Source organism: Rhipicephalus microplus, chromosome 6 (genome assembly GCF_043290135.1).
Source record: "Rhipicephalus microplus isolate Deutch F79 chromosome 6, USDA_Rmic, whole genome shotgun sequence".
Taxonomy (NCBI): domain Eukaryota; kingdom Metazoa; phylum Arthropoda; class Arachnida; order Ixodida; family Ixodidae; genus Rhipicephalus; species Rhipicephalus microplus.
This window is the reverse complement of record NC_134705.1, coordinates 180,557,550-180,582,384: the sequence shown is the minus strand read 5'-3', so window position 1 is coordinate 180,582,384 and position 24,835 is coordinate 180,557,550. Positions and strand designations below refer to the sequence as shown.

Genomic DNA, 24,835 nt, shown 5'->3' with positions numbered 1-24,835 from the left:
GCTCGATGATGACGTCATCCAGCCGTCAAGAAGTCCTTGGGCATCGCCGGTAGTGCTGGTTAAAAAGAAAGACGGAAGCTTGCGATTTTGTGTCGACTACCGCAGGCTGAACCGCGTGACAAAGAAAGACGTATACCCATTACCGCGCATCGATGATTCACTCGACAGGCTGAGCTATGCACGCTACTTTTCGTCAATGGACCTCAAAAGTGGGTATTGGCAAATTGAGGTCGACGAGCGAGATAGAGAAAAAAACGGCTTTTGTAACGCCTGACGGGCTTTATGAATTTAAAGTCTTGCCATTTGGATTGTGCTCAGCCCCCGCAACATTTCAGAGACTGATGGATACCGTTCTGTCAGGCCTTAAGTGGCAGACATGTCTGGTCTATCTGGACGACGTCATTGTTTTTTCAAAAACATTTGAGGAACACCTGAGCAGGCTGCTATCGGTATTCAGGGCAATAAGATCTGCCGGCCTGACACTGAAACCCGAGAAGTGTCACTTCGGTTTCAAGGAGCTTCAATTTTTAGGCCATGTGGTGAGCCATGAAGGTGTTCGACCTGATCCCGATAAAATTGCGGCCGTCAGAAAATTTCTGGTACCAAAAGACAAGAAAGCAGTCAGGCGTTTCCTTGGCCTATGCGCATACTACCGAAGGTTTATTGCCAATTTCTCCCACATAGCTGTATCGTGTGTGATCGTTGGGCCATCCTGACAGTCCGAGCGTAACGGGAAGAGATCTCGTAAGTTTATTGTGCCATGCTTTATATACAGGTGGAACGGGCGAGGGCAAGCCAAAGATATCTTGACTGATCGCCACGTGTTGTACATGCAGTAGCGATATCATCCGATACATCCTCTTTCGTATGAGTAAACAAAAACAGAACAGTTAAATATTTTTCTAACGGGGAGTTACAGGGTTGAATAGTGCACAGAAGAAACATCGTTCATTGCACGCCACTGGGAAGCTCATCACGACACTTGCACAAAGTTTCTGTCGTAGGTCAACCGCTGTGGTGGCCGCCGCAGTCTTGTCGAACTTCTCGAAGTTGCGATGCCTGCCGTATTGGGTGCATGGAGAGCTGCGGGCCCACTACTGCAATTTGCAGTTTGTTCGGCGAAGTCCTCACTGCTGCTGGAACACGTGCGCCTTCGAAAGCTTTCACCGGTCGGAAGTAGGTGCTGGCGGTTGCGGCGGAGGACCCTTCCTTCCTCTGTGACGACATGGTATGACCTGGGAGTATTGCATGGCTCGAGGACTCGTGCTTTGGTCGACCATGACCCCCTTTTAACTCGAACGGTGTCGCCTGCTCCCAGCGGCGCTAGGGTCCTCCTGCAGGCGTTGCTCTGGCGATGCTTTCGGACCGGAAATTCTGGAACGGAACGGACATCCGGCAGCGTCGTTCGCAGTCGCCTTCCTTGTAACACCTCGGCAGGTGAAGGCGCACCCTCCATCGGTGTCGTCCTGTAAGCGAGTAATCCAAGCCAAAAGTCTTGTTTCGCGTCAGTAGTTTTCTTTAGTATTCTCTTAACGACCTGTACTCCTTTTTCTGCGAGGCCATTTGATTGTGGATACCTCGGGCTTGAAGTGACGTGTTTGAAATCGTACAGCTGAGAAAATGCAGCGAAGTCATGACTTGTGAACTGCGGCCCATTATCGGTACAAAGTTCAACTGGTATGCCATATCTGGCGAAGATGGCACTTGCTGCTTCTATGACAGTTCTCGAAGATGTGTCTTTGAGCAACTCCACCTCGGGAAAGTTGGAGAGCGCGTCATAAACACACAAGTATGTTCTACCGCCATATTCGAAAAGGTCCGCCCCTACACGGTACCAAGGCTGGGGTGGCGCCGGGCGCATCTTAAGAGGCTCTGTCGGCTGTTTATATGCGTATTTTCTGCATGGTGCACATTTATGGCAGATCGATTCGATATCTTGATTTATTCCAGGCCAAAAAACAAGCTGTCTTGCCCTTGATTTACATTTGTTGACACCTAAGTGACCTTGGTGAATGCGATCTAGCATTTCACGTCTCATAGAAGCCGGTATTACCACCTTACAGCCTTTCAAAAGTACACCGTTAACTTGAGATAGTTCTGCTTGAAATGGCCTCCATTGGCCCTTGATATCCTCTCCAGATTCTAGGTTTTTCAGAACGTCTTTAAGCTCTTCGTCCTTCTCTGTTTCTGCTGACAACCACTTCCATGTTCGGTCGCTCACTAATGAAGACATCACACTTACCGCGTGGACTTCTACATCGTCGCTGTCGGTGTCACCCGCTTGCCTGCTTGTGGCTCTCGAGAGCATGTCGGCCAGGACGAGCTGCTTCCCTGGAATGAATTGCAAGTCAAGGTCATAACGCAGCAAACGGAGGAAGAAACGCTGTAGCCTTGGCGGCATATCGCCTATTGGTTTCCGAGCAATGGTAATCAAGGGCCGATGATCGGTCTCTGCAATGACATTGCGGCCGTAGATAAAGTGATGAAATCTTTCGCAGCCGTACAGCAATGCTAACGTCTCTTTTTCAATTTGTGAATACCGTTGCTCAGTTTCGCTGAGCGCTCGTGACGCGTACGCGACCGGCTTCCACGCGTTATTGTGGTATTGCAGCAAAGCTGATCCAACCCCATTCCGTGATGCGTCGCACGACACTTTGGTTTTTCTCTGAGGATCAAAGATAGATAGCAAAGGTTCTTTGCTCAAACTGTCGCATAGCTGCTTCCATTCCTGATTGTGGTTATCTGTCCATTCGAAGATTCGGTCCTTTTTGATCAGGTCCCTCAGTAGTGTGGTTCTTTCAGCGAGTGACGGCAAGAATTTGCTGAAGTAGTTGGCAACGCCCAGCATTCGTTGCACCGCAAGCTTGTCAACTGGTGTGGGAATTTGTAGCATGCAATTTATCAAGGATGGGCTTGGTCTGATGCCGTTTTTGTCAATCACGTCCCCGAGAAATTCTATCTTTTCGACCGCAAACGTGCACTTTTCTGGGTTGAATGTAAGGCCGGCGCGTTCAGCTGCTCGTAGCACCGACTTAAGACGCTCATTATGTTCTTCTATGGATGCACCCCAGATAAGGACGTCGTCCACGTACACTCTGACCCCAGGAAGTTCTTCAAAAATTTCATTCAGGGTCCTCTGGAAGACCTCTGAAGCAGATGCTATACCAAAGGGTAAGCGCAAAAACCGGTAGCGGCCGAATGGTGTTGCGAAGGTGCAAATTCGGGAGGTTTCGTCATCTAAAGGGATCTGGTGAAACCCCGAGTTTGCGTCCAGGCGTGAAAAAACTGTCGCGCCGGCGAGGTCTGCTTCTATATCTTCTCTGCGAGGCATTATGTAATGTTCTCTTTTTAGGCACTCATTTATGTTTCGTGGATCAATGCACACTCGGATTTTCCCGTCCTTCTTTCGAACAATAACGACAGGACTCACCCAGTCTGTAGGCTCGGTCACCTTCGTGATAATGCTGGCTCGTTGCATGCGGTCCAATTCCATCTTGAGGGGTTCTTGTAAGGCCACTGGAACACGCCGTGCGGCCTGGACGACGGGTATGGCGCCGTCACGTAACACCATCTTGTATGCTCGTTGCACGCACCCGGTTCCGGTGAACAGATGGCGAAATTCGTCAAAGATGCACTCATGGTTGCTTTTAGACACGCTGTAAACACGCGGCACAAGCCTCATGAGTTGGCATGCTTGAAGTCCGAGGATCGCTTGACGCCCCTTCCGCACGATGAAAAAATCCAGTACTGAGGTCGAGTCATTCAGTGTGACTTCGGTACGTATGACCCCGACGTGCTGAATTGCCCCTCCTCCATACGAACGTAACACCGCGCTACTTGGATTCAGCGGCGGTTGAGGGCGCATCTTGAGGTAGCAGCTCAAAGGCAGCAAATTTGCTTGTGCTCCCGTGTCGACTTTTAGGTTTACTGGCAGGTTCTTGATTTGAGCTCGCACCGTCCAGTCGCGTGGAATTTTGCCTAAATTTGACACGTCCAGAATGTCAAAGTTGTCTTCGGAGCTTCGGAGCTCGTGAACTTCCGTGGTTGTTTTGCAGCATATGGCGAAATGGTTGCGCCTGTGGCACTTCCGGCACTTCATCCCGAACGCTGGACAGCTTCGTGGTGCATGCTTGCGCCCACATCTCAGACACTTAGAAAAGGCGGGTCCTGGCGAAAAAGTTTTGTCAATAGGAGCCACGCCTACCGGATCTACTTCTTTCAGTTCGCGTGCCCAAACTTCTTGGTGTCCCGCTGCTGCTTCTGCGGCTTTACCTGCCAGCTCGGCCTTTTGTAGTGTCAAGTTGTTGTCCCTTAACAGCTTTTCTCGAAGGTTGCTGTCAGTAGTCCCGTAAACGATCTGGTCTCTGATCATCGACTCCTTAAGACTGCCAAAGTTGCACGATGCTGCCTGCGTTTTCAGATCCCTCACAAAATGTTCGAAGGGTTCTCCCGGCTTCTGGATCCTTGAGCGAAATACATAGCGTTCGTGCACTTCGTTACTCTGTCCGGCAAAATATGCATCGAACTTCTGCACGACTGTTTTGTAATCGCTGCTATCCTCCTCTTGCTGGTATTCGAACGTGTTAAAGATCTCAATGGCTTCCTCACCTGCGATACTTAGGAGGAGGGCAGTCTTTGTTGCTTCCTTTCGGGGTTTGCCACTGGTCTCCGACGCGGTCAAGAACAACTCGAAGCGCTGCTTGAAGCCCTGCCAGTTCTTGCTGATTTCCCCATTAGTACGTAGTGGGGGCGGTGGCTTCACAAAATCCATGTTGTACATGCTAGGCGCTAGCTTCGGTTAACTTCTGACACCATGTATCGTGTGTGATCGTTGGGCCATCCTGACAGTCCGAGCGTAACGGGAAGAGATCTCGTAAGTTTATTGTGCCATGCTTTATATACAGGTGGAACGGGCGAGGGCAAGCCAAAGATATCTTGACTGATCGCCACGTGTTGTACATGCAGTAGCGATATCATCCGATACAATAGCCTCGCCGTTAACACGACTCACAAGAGAAGACGTTTCGTTCACATGGGGCGACGATCAACAGGTGGCATTTGACGATCTCCGACAATGCCTGCAGGCTCCACCTGTGCTTGCTCACTTTGATGAAGATGCTCCTACCATGGTCCATACAGATGCCAGCAACGTGGGTTTAGGCGCTGTACTCGTCCAGTGGCAAGACTCAGCCGAGCGTGTGATCGCATATGCTAGTAGGACGCTTTCCTGCGCCGAGTCCAACTACTCCACAACGGAAAAAGAGTGTCTTGTTGTCGTATGGGCGGTTATGAAGTTTCGTCCGTACCTCTATGGTCGTCCCTTCCACGTAGTCAGCGACCATCATTCCCTCTGCTGGCTGACCAACTTGAAAGACCCGTCTGGTCGGCTCGCACGGTGGAGCTTACGCCTTCAAGAGTTTGATATGACGGTCGTGTATAAGTCCGGACGGCAACACGCCGACGCCGATTGCTTATCAAGGTCACCGATAAAGCGCGACGACGACACAGACGATGAGAGCATGGCGTTTGTAGGAGTCGTTGACACCACTACGATTTCGTGCAAGCAGAAAGAAGACAGTGAGTTGCTTCCTCTTATTGAATTTTTGAATGGCCGGACAACAACCGTCCCTAGAAGATTTGCAAGGAGCCTGCCGTCATTCTGCTTACGTAGTGGTGTTCTCTATAAGAAGAACTTTTCCCCCAGAGGAAGCACCCACCTACTTGTCGTTCCGACGTCACTTCGTGAGGAGATACTTTGTGCTTGCCATGATGAGCCAACGTCTGGTCATCTCGGATACACACGCACATTGGCCAGAATTCAACAGAAATACTACTGGCCAAGACTTCCAGCTATCGTGAAGCATTACGTGCGCACGTGCCTCGATTGCCAACGATGAAAATCGCCACCGTTAAAACCAGCTGGACTATTACAACCAATTCAAGTGCCCACGGTACCTTTTGCCCAAATTGGAATGGATCTCCTTGGACCATATCCGACTTCCCATGCTGGCAACAAGTGGGTAATAGTCGCCACTGATTATCTTACGCGCTATGCGGAAACAAAGGCTTTGTCAAGTGGCACCTCCGTTGAAACCGCACGATTCTTCGTAGAAAATATCGTCCTGAGGCACGGTGCTCCAACAATCATAATAACGGATCGAGGTGCCGCTTTCACGGCCACGCTCCTGAAGACAGTGCTTGAGCTCAGTGGAACAGCCCATCGGAAAACCACTTCCTATCATCCACAGACCAACGGCTTAACAGAACGCCTCAACAAGACTCTTGCCGACATGTTGAGTATGTACGTTGACGTGGATCACAAGAACTGGGACGACATTCTACCGTACATCACGTTCGCCTATAATACAGCGCAGCAAGAGACTACACGAAGAACGCCGTTCAGTCTCCTTCATGGCCGTGAAGTGACGACGATGCTTGACGCCATGTTACTGCACGACTGCAATGACATCGATTTGGACGCTGCATCTTTTACCCAACGAGCAGAAGAAGCGAGGCAGCTTGCGCGCGTCCGAATCACCCAGCAGCAAAATTATGACGCCCAACGTTATAATCTGCGACACCGACATGTCGTCTATCGGGTCGGCGACAAAGTCTGGGTATGGAGTCCTATCCGCCGCCGGGGACTGTCCGAAAAATTGCTGAAGAAGTATTTTGGCCCCTACACAGTTTTACAACGCCTGAGCGACGTTAATTACGTGGTCGTTCCGGACAGCACCTCGACAACTCGCCAGCAAAAACCAGAAATCGTGCACGTTGTGCGAATGAAGTCCTACTTTTCGGACTGATTTACACCATGCATCTACTCCACCGTCTTTTGTAGAAGAGCATCGGGACGCTGCTCTCTGGAGGGGGGCAAATGCCACATTGAATAAGCAGCGCCAAGAGAACGACGAAGAACACGCGCAGCGAGAGAAGAAGACGAGGTTCTCTTCCGATCAGTCTGCCAGTGTTCTGGTACAATTAAAGTGAGTTTCCTGGATTCGACTGCTGCTGTTTCTGCATTGTGACACTAGATCGAACGGGCGGCCGTATAAGTACGGCCGGAACTTTCCAAGCGCCCACACCAGAGCCAAACACTCTTTTTCTGTCCCGCTGTAATTAGTTTCGGCTTTCGTCAGAGTGCGGCTAGCGTAGGCTACAACGTATTCTGAATAGCCGGGCTTTCGTTGAGCGAGGACAGCGCCTAGCCCGACGCCGCTGGCGTCGGTGTGCACTTCGGTAGGAGCCGTCGGGTCGAAGTGGCGAAGAATAGGTGGGGAAGTGAGCAGACGGCGCAGAGTAGTGAAGGCAACGTCACATGCAGGGGACCAGGAGGTGAGGTTCACGTCACCGCGAAGAAGCTGGGTTAACGGTGACATGATAGATGCGAAATTTCGAACAAAGCGCCAGAAATAGGAGCATAGGCCTACAAAACTGCGAAGTTCTTTCATGGTCGTCAGCTTGGGAAATTCTGCGACTGCTCGAAGTTTTGCTGGGTCTGGTAATACGCCGTGCTTGGACACGATGTGGCCTAGGATGACGAGCTCGCGTGCAGCGAAGCGGCATTTTTTCAGGTTAAGCTGCACACCAGCGTTGGTCAGACAACTCAAAACGTGCCTGAGGCGAAGGAGGTGCGTAGGAAAGTCGTGGGAGAAAACCACGACATCGTCGAGGTAACACATGCACATATTCCATTTGAGGCCACGTAGCGTATTATCCATAAGACGTTCAAACGTGGCAGGCGCGTTACAAAGCCCAAAGGGCATGACTTTAAATTCATATAGTCCGTTCGGTGTAATAAATGCCGTTTTTTGGCGATCGGCTTCTGCCATTGGGACCTGCCAGTAGCCAGACCGCAAATCTAGCGACGAGAAAAATTCCGCTCCGTGAAGGGTGTCAATGGCGTCATCAATGCGCGGCAAAGGATAGACGTCCTTGCGGGTTATCTTATTCAAACGACGATAGTCCACGCAAAATCGGATAGATCCGTCTTTCTTACGCACCAGGACGACGGGAGACGCCCAGGGACTGTGAGATGGTCGAATGACGTCTCTACGAAGCATATCTTCGACTTGATCGTTGATGACGCGGCGCTCTTCAGCGGAGACACGGTATGGTCTTTGACGCAGTGGCTGGTGTAGGCCGGTGTCAACATGATGTTTGACTTGTGATGTGCGGCCCAGTTGAGGTTGCGACACATCGAACGAACTCCTGAACTCATGCAGAAGATCCAGCAGCTCGGCATGTTCGGTGGGAGTGAGAGTGTCGGCGATGGCGCTGGAAAACGTATCATCGGACGACTCCCCGAGTGCCGACAGTGCTTTGGGGTGGTCGCAGTAGTCGTCCGGGACATTAAACAAAAACGAAGGGTCGAGATCCTGCACGCGACCGAGACATTCCCCCGCAAGCAATGTGACAGGTGTGGAAAGCGGAATGCTTACGAACATGTTGCTTTTTCCGGCGGCAAGGTCAATTGTTGCGAAAGGCAGCGGCAAAGCTCGACGACATTTGAAGATATCGGAAGGCATAAAAAGAACTGTAGCGTCAGTGTAGGCGTTGCATGAAACGGGAACAAGGGCGAAATTTTCAGGCGGAATATCGGTATCTTTATGAACGAGCAACTTCGGCGGCTGATGAGGAGCGTCCAGTAATGGGGCATCAAACAAGGGTGAAAACTCAACTTCGGCGCGTGCGCAGTCTATGACGGCATTATGGCGGGATAGGAAGTCCCACCCGAGGATGACGTCATGCGAACAGACAGGAAGAACAATAAACTCCACGATGTAAAGAATGCCTTCGATGGATACTCTTGCAGTGCAGGCTGCGAGAGGCGTTACTTGCTGTGCACTTGCAGTGTGAAGCGACAGTCCCGAAAGCGGCGTCGTTACTTTGCGTAATAAACGGCAGAGATTAGCGGCAATAACAGAAACAGCGGCGCCAGTGTCCACAAGGGCGAAAGTACAATAACCTTCAACAGTTACTGCGACCACATTAGCGGGAGAGGAGCGAGGGCTTTGACAGTTCGAAAACGGCGCAGTTCTTGCCTCTTGAACTGCGTTGCTTAGTTTTCCTGGTCAGAAGGTCTGGGCCGGCGACGCATGGGGGAGGGCGATCGCCGACGAGGAGAGGGTGCGCGTTGCGGCTGGAAGTCAAGGTGGTCAGTAGGCGCATAGCGAGGTGGTGAGACCGGCCCGTATTGGACGAAGGGTTGGCTGCCGGGATGCGACGACCGGGCATAGTTGCCGAACGTCTGAGGTCGACGGCGGCAGTAGCGAGCAACGTGTCCGGGAGTGAAGCAAGCGTAGCAAATCGGTCAGTTATCGGGCGTCCTCCAGGGATTGGCGACTGGTGCTGCCGCCCAAGGTGCAGTATAAGCAGCAGGGTGTGCGGGCTGTGAGCGCGTGGTGTAGGGTGGTTGCGGGAGCCTACTTACAGCGTCTGCATATGTGAGCGGCGCGGCTACGGGCTGCATCTCTTGCGAAAAGGCGACAGGAGGAGCCACAGGCTGCGTTGCATAGGAGAGGGGCGCGGCCAGAGGCTGAACGGCTGGCGGATAGGCGACAGGAGCGCCTACCGGCTGTGCGACACCCGGGCAGTGACCACGGCTAGATAGAGGTGGCTCGTAGTGCGCAAGAGGAACAGCTTGTGCAACCTCTTCCGATATAGCAGTGCGAAGCGGGGCAGGTAGACGGGTGGTGTTCTCGTGAGTAAAGGGCACCAGGGAAAGTTGGCGGGCGACTTCCTCACGGACGAAGGCTCGGACTTGCTGAAGCAATGGTGAATTGTCGGGCATGGAGTCGAAACTGGACAGCGACTCACCACCAGGCTGAGGCTGCCTAGTCAGAGTGCGTTGCTTCTTCAGCTCGTCGTAGCTCTGACACAAGCTGACGACTTCAGGAACTGTGGTTGGATTCCTTGCCAAGAGCATTTGAAATGCGCCGTCGTCGATGCTTTTCAGGATGTTTTTGACCTTGTCAGATTCGGGCATGGTGTCATTCACACGTCGACAGAGGTCGAAGATGTCCTCAATATAGCTGGTAAAGGTCTCGCCAGTCTGCTGAGAGCGGACGCGCAAGCGCTGTTCTGCCCTCTGCTTGCGGACAGCCGGCCGACTGAACACTTCAGCACATGACGTCTTGAAGACGCTCCATGTGGGGATGTTGTGTTTGTGGTTATTAAACCATGGCACAATTCGGCGACGCCAGTGAGATAGAATATCACGTGGCCCAGCTTGTCGGCTTCATCCCACTTATTGTTGGCGCTCACCAGTTCGTAGTGCTCGAGCCAGTCTTCGAAGTCGGTCCCATCCGCACCGCTGAAAACCTTCGGCTCCCGTAGCCTAGGATGGCCAGGGCAGTTGAACTGGAGCGAAGGCGTCGATGTAGTGGCGTTGGCAGTCATGACAGGTAGTAGCGTGCGGCTTCGCAGCTCCAGGGTGTAGCAACGGGGATTAACAGCACCTTCCACCAAATGTGGGGAGGTTTATTAGCCGTTAAAGACAGCGACGAGACAGCGTGAGGAACCGTCCAGCGATCGGCACAGCAACGAACCGAAGCACGAGCCGAGAGAGCCGGGCGTTGGCGATGCTGCTCGCTGCAGGCACATCTTCTTCTTCACACCCACCCACACACACATATTATATATATATATATATATATATATATATATATATATATATATATATATATATATATATATATATATATATCCTTGTTGACAACGCTTCCGTTGTGCCATATCCCGTACCTTCACGAAGACTAACTGGCCCATTGAATTATTACACCCATATATATATATATATATATATATATATATATATATATATATATATATATATATATATATATATATATATATATATATATATATATATATATAGTGGGACATTTTCTGAAACACAGCGAAAAGAAAGTAAAAATACATATTCTATTTAAGTAGCACGTACAGAGCGCGAAAATGCTGATTAGTAGTTTTTCAAGGGGGCGTGCAGTCTTCCCCATCAAAACGTTCCCTCTTATGCCTAGTTCACACTGAAACATCCGCTTTCTACAGCGACCGAAATTCCCCTGCCGCCGAAACGCAGCGTCGTTCGCACTGGACGCGCCCCGCGCCGCCGAAAATGCCATCTACTACGGGGCGAACGCGGGATGGATGCGCTGTCACCCGGTTGTTGTCGCGGCTCGCAAACGCCACTACGCTATACGGTGGTGTATACTTCGACGATTCTCGTACGCAAGAAGCAAGAAAAGACAGTACTGCTTACTTTGCTGGCAAGTGGCTGTCTTGTAATGCACGAAGAGCAGAAAAACCACCAACGCCAGCGGCGTTGGTGGGTTTTATTTGCTCTGCAAGACCGCAGCAAGCTCGGTCATACCAACAGCAAGCTCGGTCACCTCTTTCACGAAATACGGAGGTGAAGTAGGCACAGAGTAGGTTAAACTCCCGTTGGTTTCAACATTCAGTTACGTGCACTGCGGCATAACAAGTGAGTAGGGCTTGGCTGCCATTTTTCAAAATTCCTTGACTAGCGCTCCTATTGGTCCGCGGTGAGCGATTCGGCGGCAGACGCCGCCAAAATCGGTCCGAGAGCGATCGGCGCGGAGAGGGCCCTTTCGGCGGATCTCGCCGCCGCCGAACCGGATTCGGAGCACTTTCGGCGGCCGGAATGCTCAGTGTGAACGCGGCCTTAGTATAGCATATATGAAAAGAGCAACTAACGACTAGCTGTTTAATTGTACGAACACACAAATAAAAATATGTTATCACTTGCCATATGAACGAATATGTCGCAATTAAAATCAACTAAAACGGCACAGTGCATGCACATCAAACAGATGTAGTAGGGGCTTTTAGCTAGTACGTATACATCTTCAAATTGTCGTGTTACTGGATACCGGAAGAACTCTGCGCATGCGCGGGTCCTTGCGTAACGCAGACTGTTAGCTAACGTAAGCTACTCGCTGTATAAGCTTTACATTTGCGACGGTATCTCGCGAATACATTTGCGCTCGTGGAGACTGCAGCCGCCAAATAAAACCAGGCAGATAAAAAGTGCGAGCCCCAATAGTGATCACATTGTTTCAGCCGTATCACCGAAGCTATAGCGTGGCCTAGAACACTGAGGCCGTAAACATGTGAGCCCTAAGGCCGCCGGCCAGCTGGATAGATGGCGCCATCTAGTGAGGCCAAGATAAACCAGGAAAGCAAAAAATTGTAATTGTAGAAACTTTGTGCACTTTTACTTTGGTCGTAAATGCCTCAATACGGCATTATTACGAATTAGTTACGTTTCATTAAATCATATTTTACCTTTTTAATTATTTTCTGCCTAAAAACACCTGACGTAAACCAACGTGTTCATGTTAGGTCGCACGAAGTGTCACAAGATGTCGACAGAATCGTTGCACTGGCATTGTACTCTTTCGCGTATATAAATTAGCAATTAAAAACCTCTTGTTATTTTGCCGCAGTATGGATTCAATCTTATCTCAGGTAAATATAGTTGAATGCGGCTGTCATCACCATTTCGAAGTTGTGCAAACGAAAAGGTATACAATCAAGTACGTATGCCAATTTTACGTATGGGGAGCTAGAAGTTTACGCACAATTAAGCTATGAGTTTCTACCTTCAGAACCTTCTACCGTCATCTTTAAAAGGATTTTAATTGATTTCGTGATGACGTGAATATATTTAAAACATACCTTTAGTGTGAAAGAATAATAATAATAATAATAATAATAATAATAATAATAATAATAATAAAATGGGCATATCTCACCGCCATGGGTGTCGGTGGGATTTTGTCTGGGTTGCAAACTCGTGCAATCGCGGATGCGCGAGAAGGGAGCTATGGTGTAGCTCAGGTTAGGGGCAAAGGCATCCGCCCGTTTTGCCCCCCTCTCCCCTTCCTCACGCTGACGCCCACAGATTCCACTCATTTACGGAATCAATTTCATGTGAAATAGCGAGCGAGTCGAAATACCGAGCCTAAACACCGGAATTCGCTTACTTTGTGTCAATGTGTTACGGGGTCGATCGATGTCTTTTGTGTAAATTGAGCAGTTGTATACCAATCACGCACTTACCAGGCCGGGCGGTTACATTGACGTGAAAGTAACTGATAATTCGATGTAACGTAGACAATGCTTATAATATATATGAGCCTGAAGTGTGCTGCACATCGAAATGCAGAACAAATTACGGAAATCAAGTGTTAAAGTTTCGACTGCGTACACTTCTTAGCCGCATAACTCCGGCGCATTACGTTAGAATTTCTAGTGCATTGTAATTTGGAATATCTTGTGTTGTAATCTTGAATATCTTGCATTGTAATTTTTTTTCTACGCCTATTATGAAACATACTCGTCTTCATTATGTTCTACTTAGCCGCATGGTTCTGTGCTATCCTGTGTACTATGGAGTCCATACTACTCAAGTTCTTCTAACAGCCTTCACCTGCCTTCCCCGTAACATGTTCATGTTGCGCAATAAATTTCACTTTCATTTTCAATGCAGGGTAGTTATTATTGCCGCTAAAAACATAACATAGCCCGGTGGTGAAGTCACGGTTTTGCTGGCGACCAGTAAATCTGCCTGCGGCTTTCTGTGTCTTCCCTTCTTCTTTCTCTCCGTCGACATTCCTTAACGTTCCTCAACGTTGTCTTCAAGTTTAGATCTGTGAACCTACGGTTAAGTATCGCAAGCTAACGCTACTGCTTGTCCAGCAGAGCCGGTGACGTTCCAAAAATTTATGCCACCACAGCAAGCTCGCGCGCTAATGTCGCGATGCAGTCGCCACCTGTCTTTTGCTTTCATGGGTACGTGGGCAGTCTTATCGGGTAACCAACTTATAATCTTATAGACAACATGTACACAGTGGACAACTCGATGAAAACAACCTTTCTAAAGCAGCCCCCGCACCCCCCCCCCTAAAAGATATAGTTAGCGCAGTGAAGCCAACTTCAATGGGATAGTGAACCACCACTCAGTCTTGGCGAGAAAACGTATATCGCGGAAAGCAGATACTGGTATGAACAGTTCAGCCAGATCCAATGTAGTGGGAGCTTCTCACACTAAAGGCGAGCACCGAAGGAAGGTCCATCCATCCATCCGTCCATTCGTCCGTTTGTCTGTCCGTCCGCTCGTCTCACACTAGAGCACGCATCGGACGGACGGATGGACAAACGCATCGCCCCACTAATCATCATTCACTCCGTGGATATGCTGCTGTGCAGGATGGAACGACAACCGACCAGGTGATGCTATAAGGATCTTCGCCTCTAAAAACCTCTTAGGTACCGAGTAGAACAGAATTTTTGGCTGCATATATATATCCAGTGGCGTATTATTGACCACTCTAACATACGACGAAGAAATCGTCACACAAGTGCAGCATACTTGGTACGACGGGTTGTTGCGAAGCCACCTCCGAAATCCCGCCGCTGACCTCCACTGTTGCGAACGACGGACCGATCCCACCGCTGCCACCACTGTTGCGAACGACGGACCGATCCCGCCGAAGCCACCACTGTTGCGAAAGACAGCGACGCCGACACGGCCCCGGAGGCGCCACTGCTTCCGACTCCGCCGGGAAGGTCACCAGCCGTTTGGTAGCGTAGGTTTCTCAGCTCGCGACTGCTTCTGCGCAGAGCTGATCAGACGAGCGGACGAGACGACGGTGAGTCAAACAAGGTTTATGTACAGCATATATACAGAGGCGTTACAATTTCGGCACTGGGGCCGGCAGAGACTCGAAGAGCCGAGCTCCTCTCTCTAATACATAGGTCAGCCTATCGCCTAAAACCGCTGACTCACACACATGTCGGCACTCCGACACGGGGACGCCTCTCACATAGGACCGCCGATCGCGACGCGCCGCAGGGCTTCTTTTATTTACACCGGGTCCAACCAAAATGTCCAATCAGAAGCGCCGCGGGTCGTCAGAGCCGACTCCTCCAATGGGGTTCGCCGCGCGATGCGTCAGACCACCAGACATGAGGACGCCGGCTCGCTGTCACGTGCGCAACTGACTCAATGCACGTGGGTGAGAGGGGCGCCGCGCGTGTTCACGTCGTCGAGGTGATCGCGCCAGGCCGACTGCGGGCTGGCCTTGACCCAGATTGCCTTTTTCAGAGGCACGGTCGTTTGACGAGGACTCGCTGGCATAACAGCACCCCCGCCGCCAGACAATGCACCGGAAAGACGAGCTGCTTCCACGGGGCTCGGATGTCAGGTGCGCTCGTTCGCCAGGTCCCTCCAGGTTCGCCTCCAGGGCCATGGGGAGAATACAGCTCCAAACTGTTCCGGGAACACATCCCCTTTTTTTGACGACGGATCCCAGCTCCACTGGCTTGTCGCCACAACTTGTCGACCAGCTTCACTCGTCTCTTCTGACCATCTTCGGTTTCAGCACTTGTCGATGGTTCTGCAACTTGCTAAGAACGGTTCGACAACAGACAACACACGACACACGCAAGTGCCTTCGGTCACCCGACAGAACACCAGACAAAGTATAATACAACATATACCTATCTACGTGTTTATCGGAATTTTGTTCCCTCTACATCAAGAGGCACATGTGTGACAAAAGACTCTTAAAATGACAACTCAATTCAATTGTTTTTCCCACGTACAACAACGTAACGAATTAGAATACCACAAAGTTGGCCCCTTTATATCACTCTGAACGAGAGCGCTCAGCCCAGGTCGTGATGAGGTCAAAATTTTGACCCGAATCGCCAGCGAGAAACCGAAAGGTTGAGAAGTTACTAGCTGGAACGCACTGCTCAATGCACCTGCATTAGCGTTTACCTTTCCCTTTTTTTTTTTCTTTAGCGAACGTCAAAGTTGCGCTGTGGAGCAACATGCTCCACCTCAGTAACCGGCCACTTTTAGGCGACGATACCTATGCGGCACCAAGAGCGGCTCACACTTGCGACGTTGCACAGGGGAACAACGATACGGCTTGCTACTGATTGACTCCTCACCGCTTAGCTCGATATCGTGTTCGATCACCCTCATGTTTCCGGGGCGGTCCGAAAACACGTCTTCAAACACGGAACCAATCTTTCTCAGGTCCTCTTTCTCAGGTCCTCCTTCACTTAAGCTAGGCTCTAGGTTTATCTGCTCCCAAATTACTTTCGATCCCCCTTCGATCACCTCACTAGAACTCAAAGTTTCTGCTCCCTCTTCCTCTGAAGCCTTCAACAGCTGATTTACGACCGCTTGATGTTGAACATTGGGTTTCATCAAGTTGTAAATTTTGTTCTGCCGCCTTCCTACTTGCACCTCATAAGTTGTATCGCAAGGCTTCGATAATACTGTGGCGGGCCCTTCCCAATCAACCTCAAGCTTGTTCCTTTTGGGTGGCTGCAGCCGCATTACCTGATTATCAACTTCAAAAGCGCGCTTCTTCCCCGATTTCTCGTAGTGCTCCTTCGACAGCACTTTTGCCGCGTTTTTCTGGCTTTCCACGAGCGCTTCAATTTGGCTTTCCACTAGCGCTTCAATCGAGAGATCCTCACTCTGCCCTCGAATGAGCGTCTCTCGATCAACTCTCGGCAGCTCGCTCCAACTTTCCGCTACAGGCGAGAGCGTTGCAACCCTCTCGCTCTGACTCAATGGCGCCACGTCGTCTCCCCCAGCGCATACCGCGCCGGCCGCTCCCGCGACGGGCCGCTCGCGTGACTGCTCACATGACTCATGCGGAAAATTTCCTTTCTGGGGTTCCGTCGACCCGCCGACAAGGTCACTTGAGAGTTCACCGCATGGAACCAAGTCAAGCTTCCGCGAAAGCTTTCGCGCTTGCGATCGCGTGAGAGCCATGCACGCTAAGTTGGGGAAGAACGATTTGCCCTGCTCTTTGAGAAGCTGCTCTGAGTTGTTGGAGAAAAGATAAGAAAAACGACCATTCAGCGCGGCAGACACAGCCGCTTCGGTGCAAAGCTTACCGAACGGGCCTTCAATGACAACGGTGGCGATTGGTAAGCGAACACTCTGCTCCTCGGCGACTTGCCTGATCCACGCGCATTCTCCTGTGAAGTCATCCGGAGACACCAATGAAGGATGGACAACGTCCATGGTTGCCGCTGAGTCTCTAAGTGCTCGGCACGTTTTCTCATTGACCCTAATTTCTTGGAGATACGGCTCCAACAACCGCATGTTTTTTTCTGATTCTCGGATCGTTGCGAAGGCAAACTTTTCCTGACAGTTTCTCGCGATGTGCCCTTCCTTTTTACAGTTGTAGCAGATTAGCGGCTTCCGTTTGTTTTCCGGTTCTAATGCCTGTGTGGTAGAAACCTCACTCGATTTCTCCGCTTCTGTTTGCCCTTCCCCTACACTGTCCTTCGTAAGAGACGGGTCCTTCTTGAAATTACGGTGCGGAGCGGGTTTCCGTTGATCAGGTTTCCTTGAAAAGCCCTCTTTCCTTTCATCCTTTTCAACGCGCGCTGCCCTGCTATGCAACTTTCGGCGAGTATAATACTCCTCAGCTAACTCAGCTGCCTTGTTTAACTGTACGTCCCCAAGTCTGTCCTGCAGCCAAAGTTTGACATCCTCCTCGATGCAGCGGTAGAATTGCTCCAATGCAACGCATTCCACCACTTTATCGCGGTCGTCATAAACACCTTCGCCCTTAAGCCATTCAATCAAATCGGCTTTAAGACGAAACGCGAAGTCAACGTGTGACTCATTCCCCTTTTCAGCATACCGGAACCTTTGCCTGAAAGCCTCGGGTGACAACTTATAACGTCTCAAGAGCACTTCCTTAACCTCGTCATAGCTCTCAAACGCTTCCCTCGACAAGCAAGTTATCGCGTCGGACACTTCGCCGGGAAGAAGAGCTAGCAGGTTCCGCGCCCAAAGAGGCCGCTCCAAAGCGTTTCGCTCACAGACGTGTTCAAACTTGACGAGATACTTCGCCATGTCCTCGCCTACTACGAACGGTGGCAGTTGGTCCCGAATTCTAAAACCGCTGACCTGAATCGTCGGAGAAGCTACGCTAGGCGCCTGCGAACACTGTAGGATTGCCAATTCTAGTCGTTTGATCTCAAGGCGCTCTTGTCTCTCGGCCTCCTCGCGACGTTCGCGCCTTTCAGCTTCTTCACGTTCGCGAGCTTCGCGCCTTTCAGCTTCTTCGCGAGCTTCTACTTCTCGCCTTTCAGCCTCCTCACGGCGTGCTTTAATATCCACCCAGGCCTCATCGACTTCCTCAGCCGACACTCCCTCATCCTTCATGATCTCAAGGATCGCTTGCTTTCGTTTCGCACGGCCCAAAGTAATGCCGAGTTCCTCACAAATTTCGATGAGTTCCTTCACTTTAAGGTTCTCCATCGTTCACACTAGCCTCTTGCTGTTTGCCCCTGTTAACAATTTACTTGCCGTACCCACTATAAGTCAACTAGCAAGACGCGCAAGCAATTTTTCACTCTCCCGTGTTTACCCCCTCCGCATTAACTTTGGTTTCAAAGCACTTCGACTTTGCTTGAAACGATCAAAGCTCACTCTAATGCTTCACACAGCCCTTCTCTAAACTACTACAACCTGAGCTAGAGTAGTCTGGTGAACTGAGGGGAAAACATCAGGCACTCACCGCATCGATGTCGCTGACGCCGGCCGATCCCACCGCTGCCACCACTGTTGCGAAGCCACCTCCGAAATCCCGCCGCTGACCTCCACTGTTGCGAACGACGGACCGATCCCACCGCTGCCACCACTGTTGCGAACGACGGACCGATCCCGCCGAAGCCACCACTGTTGCGAAAGACAGCGACGCCGACACGGCCCCGGAGGCGCCACTGCTTCCGACTCCGCCGGGAAGGTCACCAGCCGTTTGGTAGCGTAGGTTTCTCAGCTCGCGACTGCTTCTGCGCAGAGCTGATCAGACGAGCGGACGAGACGACGGTGAGTCAAACAAGGTTTATGTACAGCATATATACAGAGGCGTTACAATTTCGGCACTGGGGCCGGCAGAGACTCGAAGAGCCGAGCTCCTCTCTCTAATACATAGGTCAGCCTATCGCCTAAAACCGCTGACTCACACACATGTCGGCACTCCGACACGGGGACGCCTCTCACATAGGACCGCCGATCGCGACGCGCCGCAGGGCTTCTTTTATTTACACCGGGTCCAACCAAAATGTCCAATCAGAAGCGCCGCGGGTCGTCAGAGCCGACTCCTCCAATGGGGTTCGCCGCGCGATGCGTCAGACCACCAGACATGAGGACGCCGGCTCGCTGTCACGTGCGCAACTGACTCAATGCACGTGGGTGAGAGGGGCGCCGCGCGTGTTCACGTCGTCGAGGTGATCGCGCCAGGCCGACTGCGGGCTGGCCTTGACCCAGATTGCCTTTTTCAGAGGCACGGTCGTTTGACGAGGACTCGCTGGCATAACAGGGTGTAGAGATTAGTAGACATGGTTGGAAAAACCAGGACCTGGACAGAAATCACAGTCTCGAGTGACTGACTTGGGAATGGCTATGAATCAGGGCCGCCTAGAAGAAGGAGGCCACCACGCCAGCGACAAACACGCCAACTAACTTGCAAAATCGTACCTTTGTTTTCCCCTTGCTTTAGTCGGTCAATCAACCAGTCAATCATCCAATCAGGTGGGCCAAAACTAATGCGTGAGCGTTGGAAGCGCCTCTACGGTTACATTGTCGCACTGCCACGCATTCAAACAATCTAAAGCTTATTTAAAACATACGCGTGGTAGCAGCGCCAAGCCCAATACAGGAAATAAGCAAGACTCCGAGACCCTTTCACGGTAGTGGGCCACCGTTCTTCGCCGCGCTGACCCCAGCGTCCAACTCTGGGCCATCCAGCAGAGCCGCGATACGGCGTGGAAAAGAAATGTCGACGTCCCGTCGTCGGGGTTCTCAGCTCACGCAGCGAGAAGAACAGTCTGAACCCGTAAAATGAGTTACGCACATCTATTATTTAAAGACACATGCCAATGTGAAATGATGATGATAATGATTATGGTGATAATGACTAGGACGAGACCTCTATAATGGCTTATAACCACTCGCGGGGCTCGCGAGTAACTTCAACGTCTTCTCTTGAAACTTCAAGCAACCAACTGTAGCTCCCTTGGTTCAAGTGCACTACGAGACTTCTCAAGCAGTTTTGGACAGGCTGACGCGGACCTTAACAGTAACAACTGGAACTGTTTTCGCAAAACCAGACGTAGTTCAGACCAACCAGGCTATTAGGCCGTGGGCCTCACTACCTAATCAGGCTTTATGGCAATAAAGTTTCGGCATCGGCAACAAAGAAGATGATCGGAAAGGCAGCATCTTTTTAAATAACAGGATAGAAGATTACATAGTTCACGAAGAAATGAAGGAAATGATAGCTACAGACGCCTTCGTCAATAACGAAAATGCAGCAGTACGAATTGCCTCTTATTACCTCGGTTGGTTATTCTATGTAGGACTGCCAGATTTCACTCCAGTTCTCGAAGCTGTGCTCTCAGCTATTATTTTGGCGCTCCTAAAGCTAACATGAAACAAACACAGTGCAATCGTCACTACAGATTCCCATTCGGTGTGTACTGCTCTCACAGCTTCAGAATAATCAACAGCCCTAGTGATGATGCGCACATTAGTTCCACCCAACTGAAACTTTTGAAGTTAGTACGGGTCCCAGGCTACTGTGGTATACAGTTGAATGAAATGGCTGATTCATTAGCCCGAGCATCGCTTGATTGTCCTCTGATTTCAGTACTCCCAGAACTAGAATACATAGAATCGATCAGATATAGAAAATTAACTATTCATACAGATATTATGGAAAATATCACTAAATGGACGGAGTATCAGCACCTGAAATAACCCTGGAAACCTCAGTGGGAGTTAATCTAGAAAGTTAGAAGTTATTTTAAACAAATTTCGATGTCATGACCCCCCAATAAACACAGAGCTGGTGTGGCGATATCTACCTTGGGACCATTCTGCAAAGAAACAGAACGAATAGAGCATTACTTTATATCCTGTCGGAACTATTCTTCAATTAAGAAAAGACATCTATTTATTCCGGGGGGTCCGTTAGGTGGCGTCCGGGAGTGCAGACGTGGCCGCGTCTGCTCCCGCTTCTTTAAATGTTTTCGGACATCTTTCTTGTGTTCTCCACCGATCCATTGGACTTTCCTAAACCAGTTTTGTGCAAGCTATCTCACGACATCGTTCTCGTTGGGGTGAGTGAACTTTTCGGCGAGTTTTTGAACTTCAAGTGTGCGAAGCGAGGGACGCGTCTCTAGGACTAACCACTCGGCTACGAGCACGGAGCTAGGGTTCACTTCGAGGCAGCGCCGGGCCTCGTCAGGCCCCTGCCGCACCTGACTAGGCAGCGAGGATGCCCGAGATGGTGACAGTTGAAGGCATGGATATCACTCCGGAAGATTTCGACGGAGCGGGGTGGACCACCGCCCTTGGCGCCCGGCGGAAACGAGATCCGGCAAGGAACGCAGCGTCTGCTACCGCTGCAAAGTCTACGGCAAACACAGCAAAGAAGCATGGTTTCAACGCTCGCTCCCTCTCAACAGTGCAGAAGGTTGTAGCCGCTTCGCGACTCCCTCGGCTGCCGAGAGACCAGATAAAGGTCATTGTACGGCCCCGCGGAGGGCTTGACGTTTCGAAGACGGACATGGTACTGCTGTCGAGAGCTCTGACTATGGCAGCTGGGCTCACTGACCAAGAAGCATCGGAAGATACAGTCTGCCCCAACAAGGTACAGAATATTCTTGTTATTTCGACTCCGGTCAGATCCAACGCAGTCGCATACGCTGGAATTCAGAAACTTCACACGAAAGTCGGCGCATTTGATGTTTCTGCCTACTTAGCCGCCCCGGAAAACACTTGTAAAGGCGTCATCAGGAATGTTGACCCCTCGATAGAAGAGCACACCCTCAGAGGCATGATTGTCAACCAACGAAACCCGACCGCCATTGAAGTCAAGAGAATCAAAAACACGCACGTTGTTGTGATACTCTTTGATGGGCTTCGAGTTCCCAAAAACGTCATGTGCGGAACGGCCTTAGTGCCGTGTTCCCTTTACAAACGCCAAGTCGATGTTTGTCACGCCTGCGGCCGAGTCGGGCACCGGGCCGACGTATGCCACCAGAGCAAGGCAGAGAAAAGTAAATGCCACAACTGCGGAGACGCACTCTCAAACGATGCTGCAGAAGCCCACCGTTGCACTCCGAAATGCAAGCTCTGTGAAGGTGATCACCCAACAGGTGACCGTTGCTGCAGCAAAAGATACCACATCCCATATGTCGTGCGACGACGCCGAAGACAAAGACGCCACCGCTCCGAGAAAGAAGCCAACGCTGACGAGGTTAACGACCTCGCGGACATGCAACCGGAGATGGAAGATGGTTCCACTCCCAAGCGGCGCTCCAGCTCCAGAGGGCGTTCCCGTTCCAGAGGACGCTCCCGTTCCAGAGGACGCTCCCGTTCCAGACGGCGCACCCGTTCCAGACGGCGCTCCCGTTCCACAGCGCACTCTCAATCCAGCGGGCGCTCTTGCTCCAGGGGCCGATCCTGGTCGAGATGTCCTGGCAAGAAAATGACCTGGGCCGACATGGTTCGCGACAGCGGCTCTGCACCGACAACACCGACAACTTCAAAGCAAGGTAAGGTACAGCCAGAGCATGTGGCAGATCCACGAATACACACATTAGAACGGGAAAACAAAGCACTCAAACAGGAACTAGCTGAACTGAAGGCAACTCTCGCCAGGCTAGAAGGACGTATCCTAAAAGACACACCGCCACCCATCCCTCAATCATCAGGATCTGTGGTCGCATCATGTAGCCCAAATAAACGCAGAGCCGTAAACACCGAGACAGATGACGACACATCAGACGTAGACGACTTTATGTCCGACGTCAGCGAAGCTCCTTCTAACGCCTTAGCTAGTGACAACAAAGCCAAAAAGCACCGCAAGACGAAGAGTAAGTTCAGTAAATTCCAATCAGCAATTGCCGACATTAAAGAGGCACTCATACAAATTTGCGGTAGACTCGATCGTCTGGAAAGACCAATTGCTCAACCCAGAGCCACGAGAAGAATTCCCACGCCGGACCCGGGGTCCATGTCTTCCCAGGGACCCCAACCTGCGCTGCCGACATCCCCTCAGCCACCAGGTCCAATAGGTGAAGCGAACACACAGGGGGTCATGCCAAGTCAGCACCATGGATAGCACACCACAATTTTTCAAGATCTGGCAATGGAACTGTAATTCATTCAACAAAAAGAAAGCTAACCTAACGCAATTAGTACGATCATGTAAAGAAAAACCACATGTCATCATTTTACAGGAGTGCGGGGCGGAAAAGTACCTTCAAAACATGTCCTTTTCGGGGTACAGGGTTTCCAGGCCAACCCTGGACCCCGACTTCAAACAAGCCAGGGGCATTGCCACCCTCATCCGTAAGGACATCAGCTTTATGGAAAGGGACACCCCGACATACAAGAAAGGCCTGGAATCCATGATAACAGAAATCATTCCGAGTCGAACTCTTAAAGCTCACCTTTACATACTGAACGTATACAGTTCTCCGACCGACCGACTCAGGAACTTTACCAAACTCCTGTCATCGGCGGTGTCGCAAGCCAAGGACCGGCCGTTGATCGTTGCCGGCGACTTCAATGCGCACAACAACGTTTGGGGCTACAGTACCAATGACAGGAAAGGTCTTAACCTTGCGGAGTGTGCAAACAACCTCAACTTGAAGTTAATCACGGACTCAAGGTTTCCGACACGCAGAGGCAATTCTGTTCAGCGAGACACCACCCCCGACCTGACGTTCCTCGGAAACGCGGAAGGGTCATGGGACAATCTGCAAGAGGACCTTGGCAGCGACCATTTCATCTTAGAAATCAACGTCCGTATCACACCCGCTCCACCTAAGACGTACAGATACGTCGACTGGGACCTTTTCCGAAGAATAAGGGGTAGCGAGGACAGCCAAGGGGAAACCTTTGAAGAGCTACTGGAAAATCTGAAAAGTACGGTGGCAAAAGCCACTAAAGAAATAACCTTGGACCTGGAGGTTCCAGTCATGGACTCCAGACTCGCACACCTCCTGGAGGCGAAGAATGCGCTAAGACGACGATGGGAAAAGCAGAAGCTAAACAGGAGGCTGCGATCTAAACTAAGGGAAATAAACAAAAAAATCGAAGAAGATTCCAGAGAGCTGAGTGCGCAACAATGGGATGAGGTTTGTAATGAGGCGGATGGTAAAATGAGACGGGGAAGCAAGTGGAGCCTCCTCAAAAACCTATTCGCCGACAGCAACAAACCGACCAAGAGCAATGCTCGAATAATGCTCGACAGACTCGTCCACCTGCACACGATTGAAGGCACTAGTCCTCAGGACTTTGCTAACACCCTGGCAGACATATACCTGCCGACAGAAAGCAAATCAGTCCCCTGGGACGACCCGGCATGCGAGTACAAGGGGACACCTCAACGCTCACTGGATCGTCCATTCGAGGTCTCAGAGATTGTGCACGCCCTTCATGGCCTTAACGGCCGCTCGGCCCCTGGTCCAGACGGATTAACTAACAAACTTCTCAGAAACTTAGATAACCAAGCCATACAAATCATTACAAAGAAAATAAACGAGGTATGGACGGCGGGCCGCGTACCGGATGAATGGCGAACTGCCAATATAATTCTCATCCCCAAACCCGGAAAACCGCTCCATGCCGAGAACTTGAGACCAATATCCCTTACTTCGTGCCTCGGAAAGGTCGCCGAACATGTCATTCACAATAGAATTGCAGAGCACATCGAAGCAAACAGCCTTTTTCGCCACAATCTCATAG

General features: G+C 50.8%; 1 protein-coding gene across 2 annotated transcripts; it reads right to left on the bottom strand.

The window, feature by feature from the left end:
• Window positions 1-727: 727 nt before the first annotated feature.
• LOC142765718 (uncharacterized) lies at window positions 728-4,979 on the bottom strand. Of its 2 annotated transcripts, XM_075867202.1 has the most exons (3): window positions 3,431-4,979; window positions 2,243-2,331; window positions 728-1,466 (listed from the first exon to the last, which is right to left on the bottom strand). In XM_075867202.1, exons 1-2 carry the CDS (start codon window positions 4,778-4,780, stop codon window positions 2,254-2,256), a joined length of 1,428 nt encoding a protein of 475 aa, XP_075723317.1. In that variant the 5' UTR covers window positions 4,781-4,979; the 3' UTR covers window positions 728-1,466; window positions 2,243-2,253. The 2 variants fall into 2 exon arrangements, with proteins under 2 accessions (XP_075723317.1, XP_075723316.1); XM_075867201.1 differs by having other exon boundaries at window positions 728-2,331.
• Window positions 4,980-24,835: the final 19,856 nt, after the last annotated feature.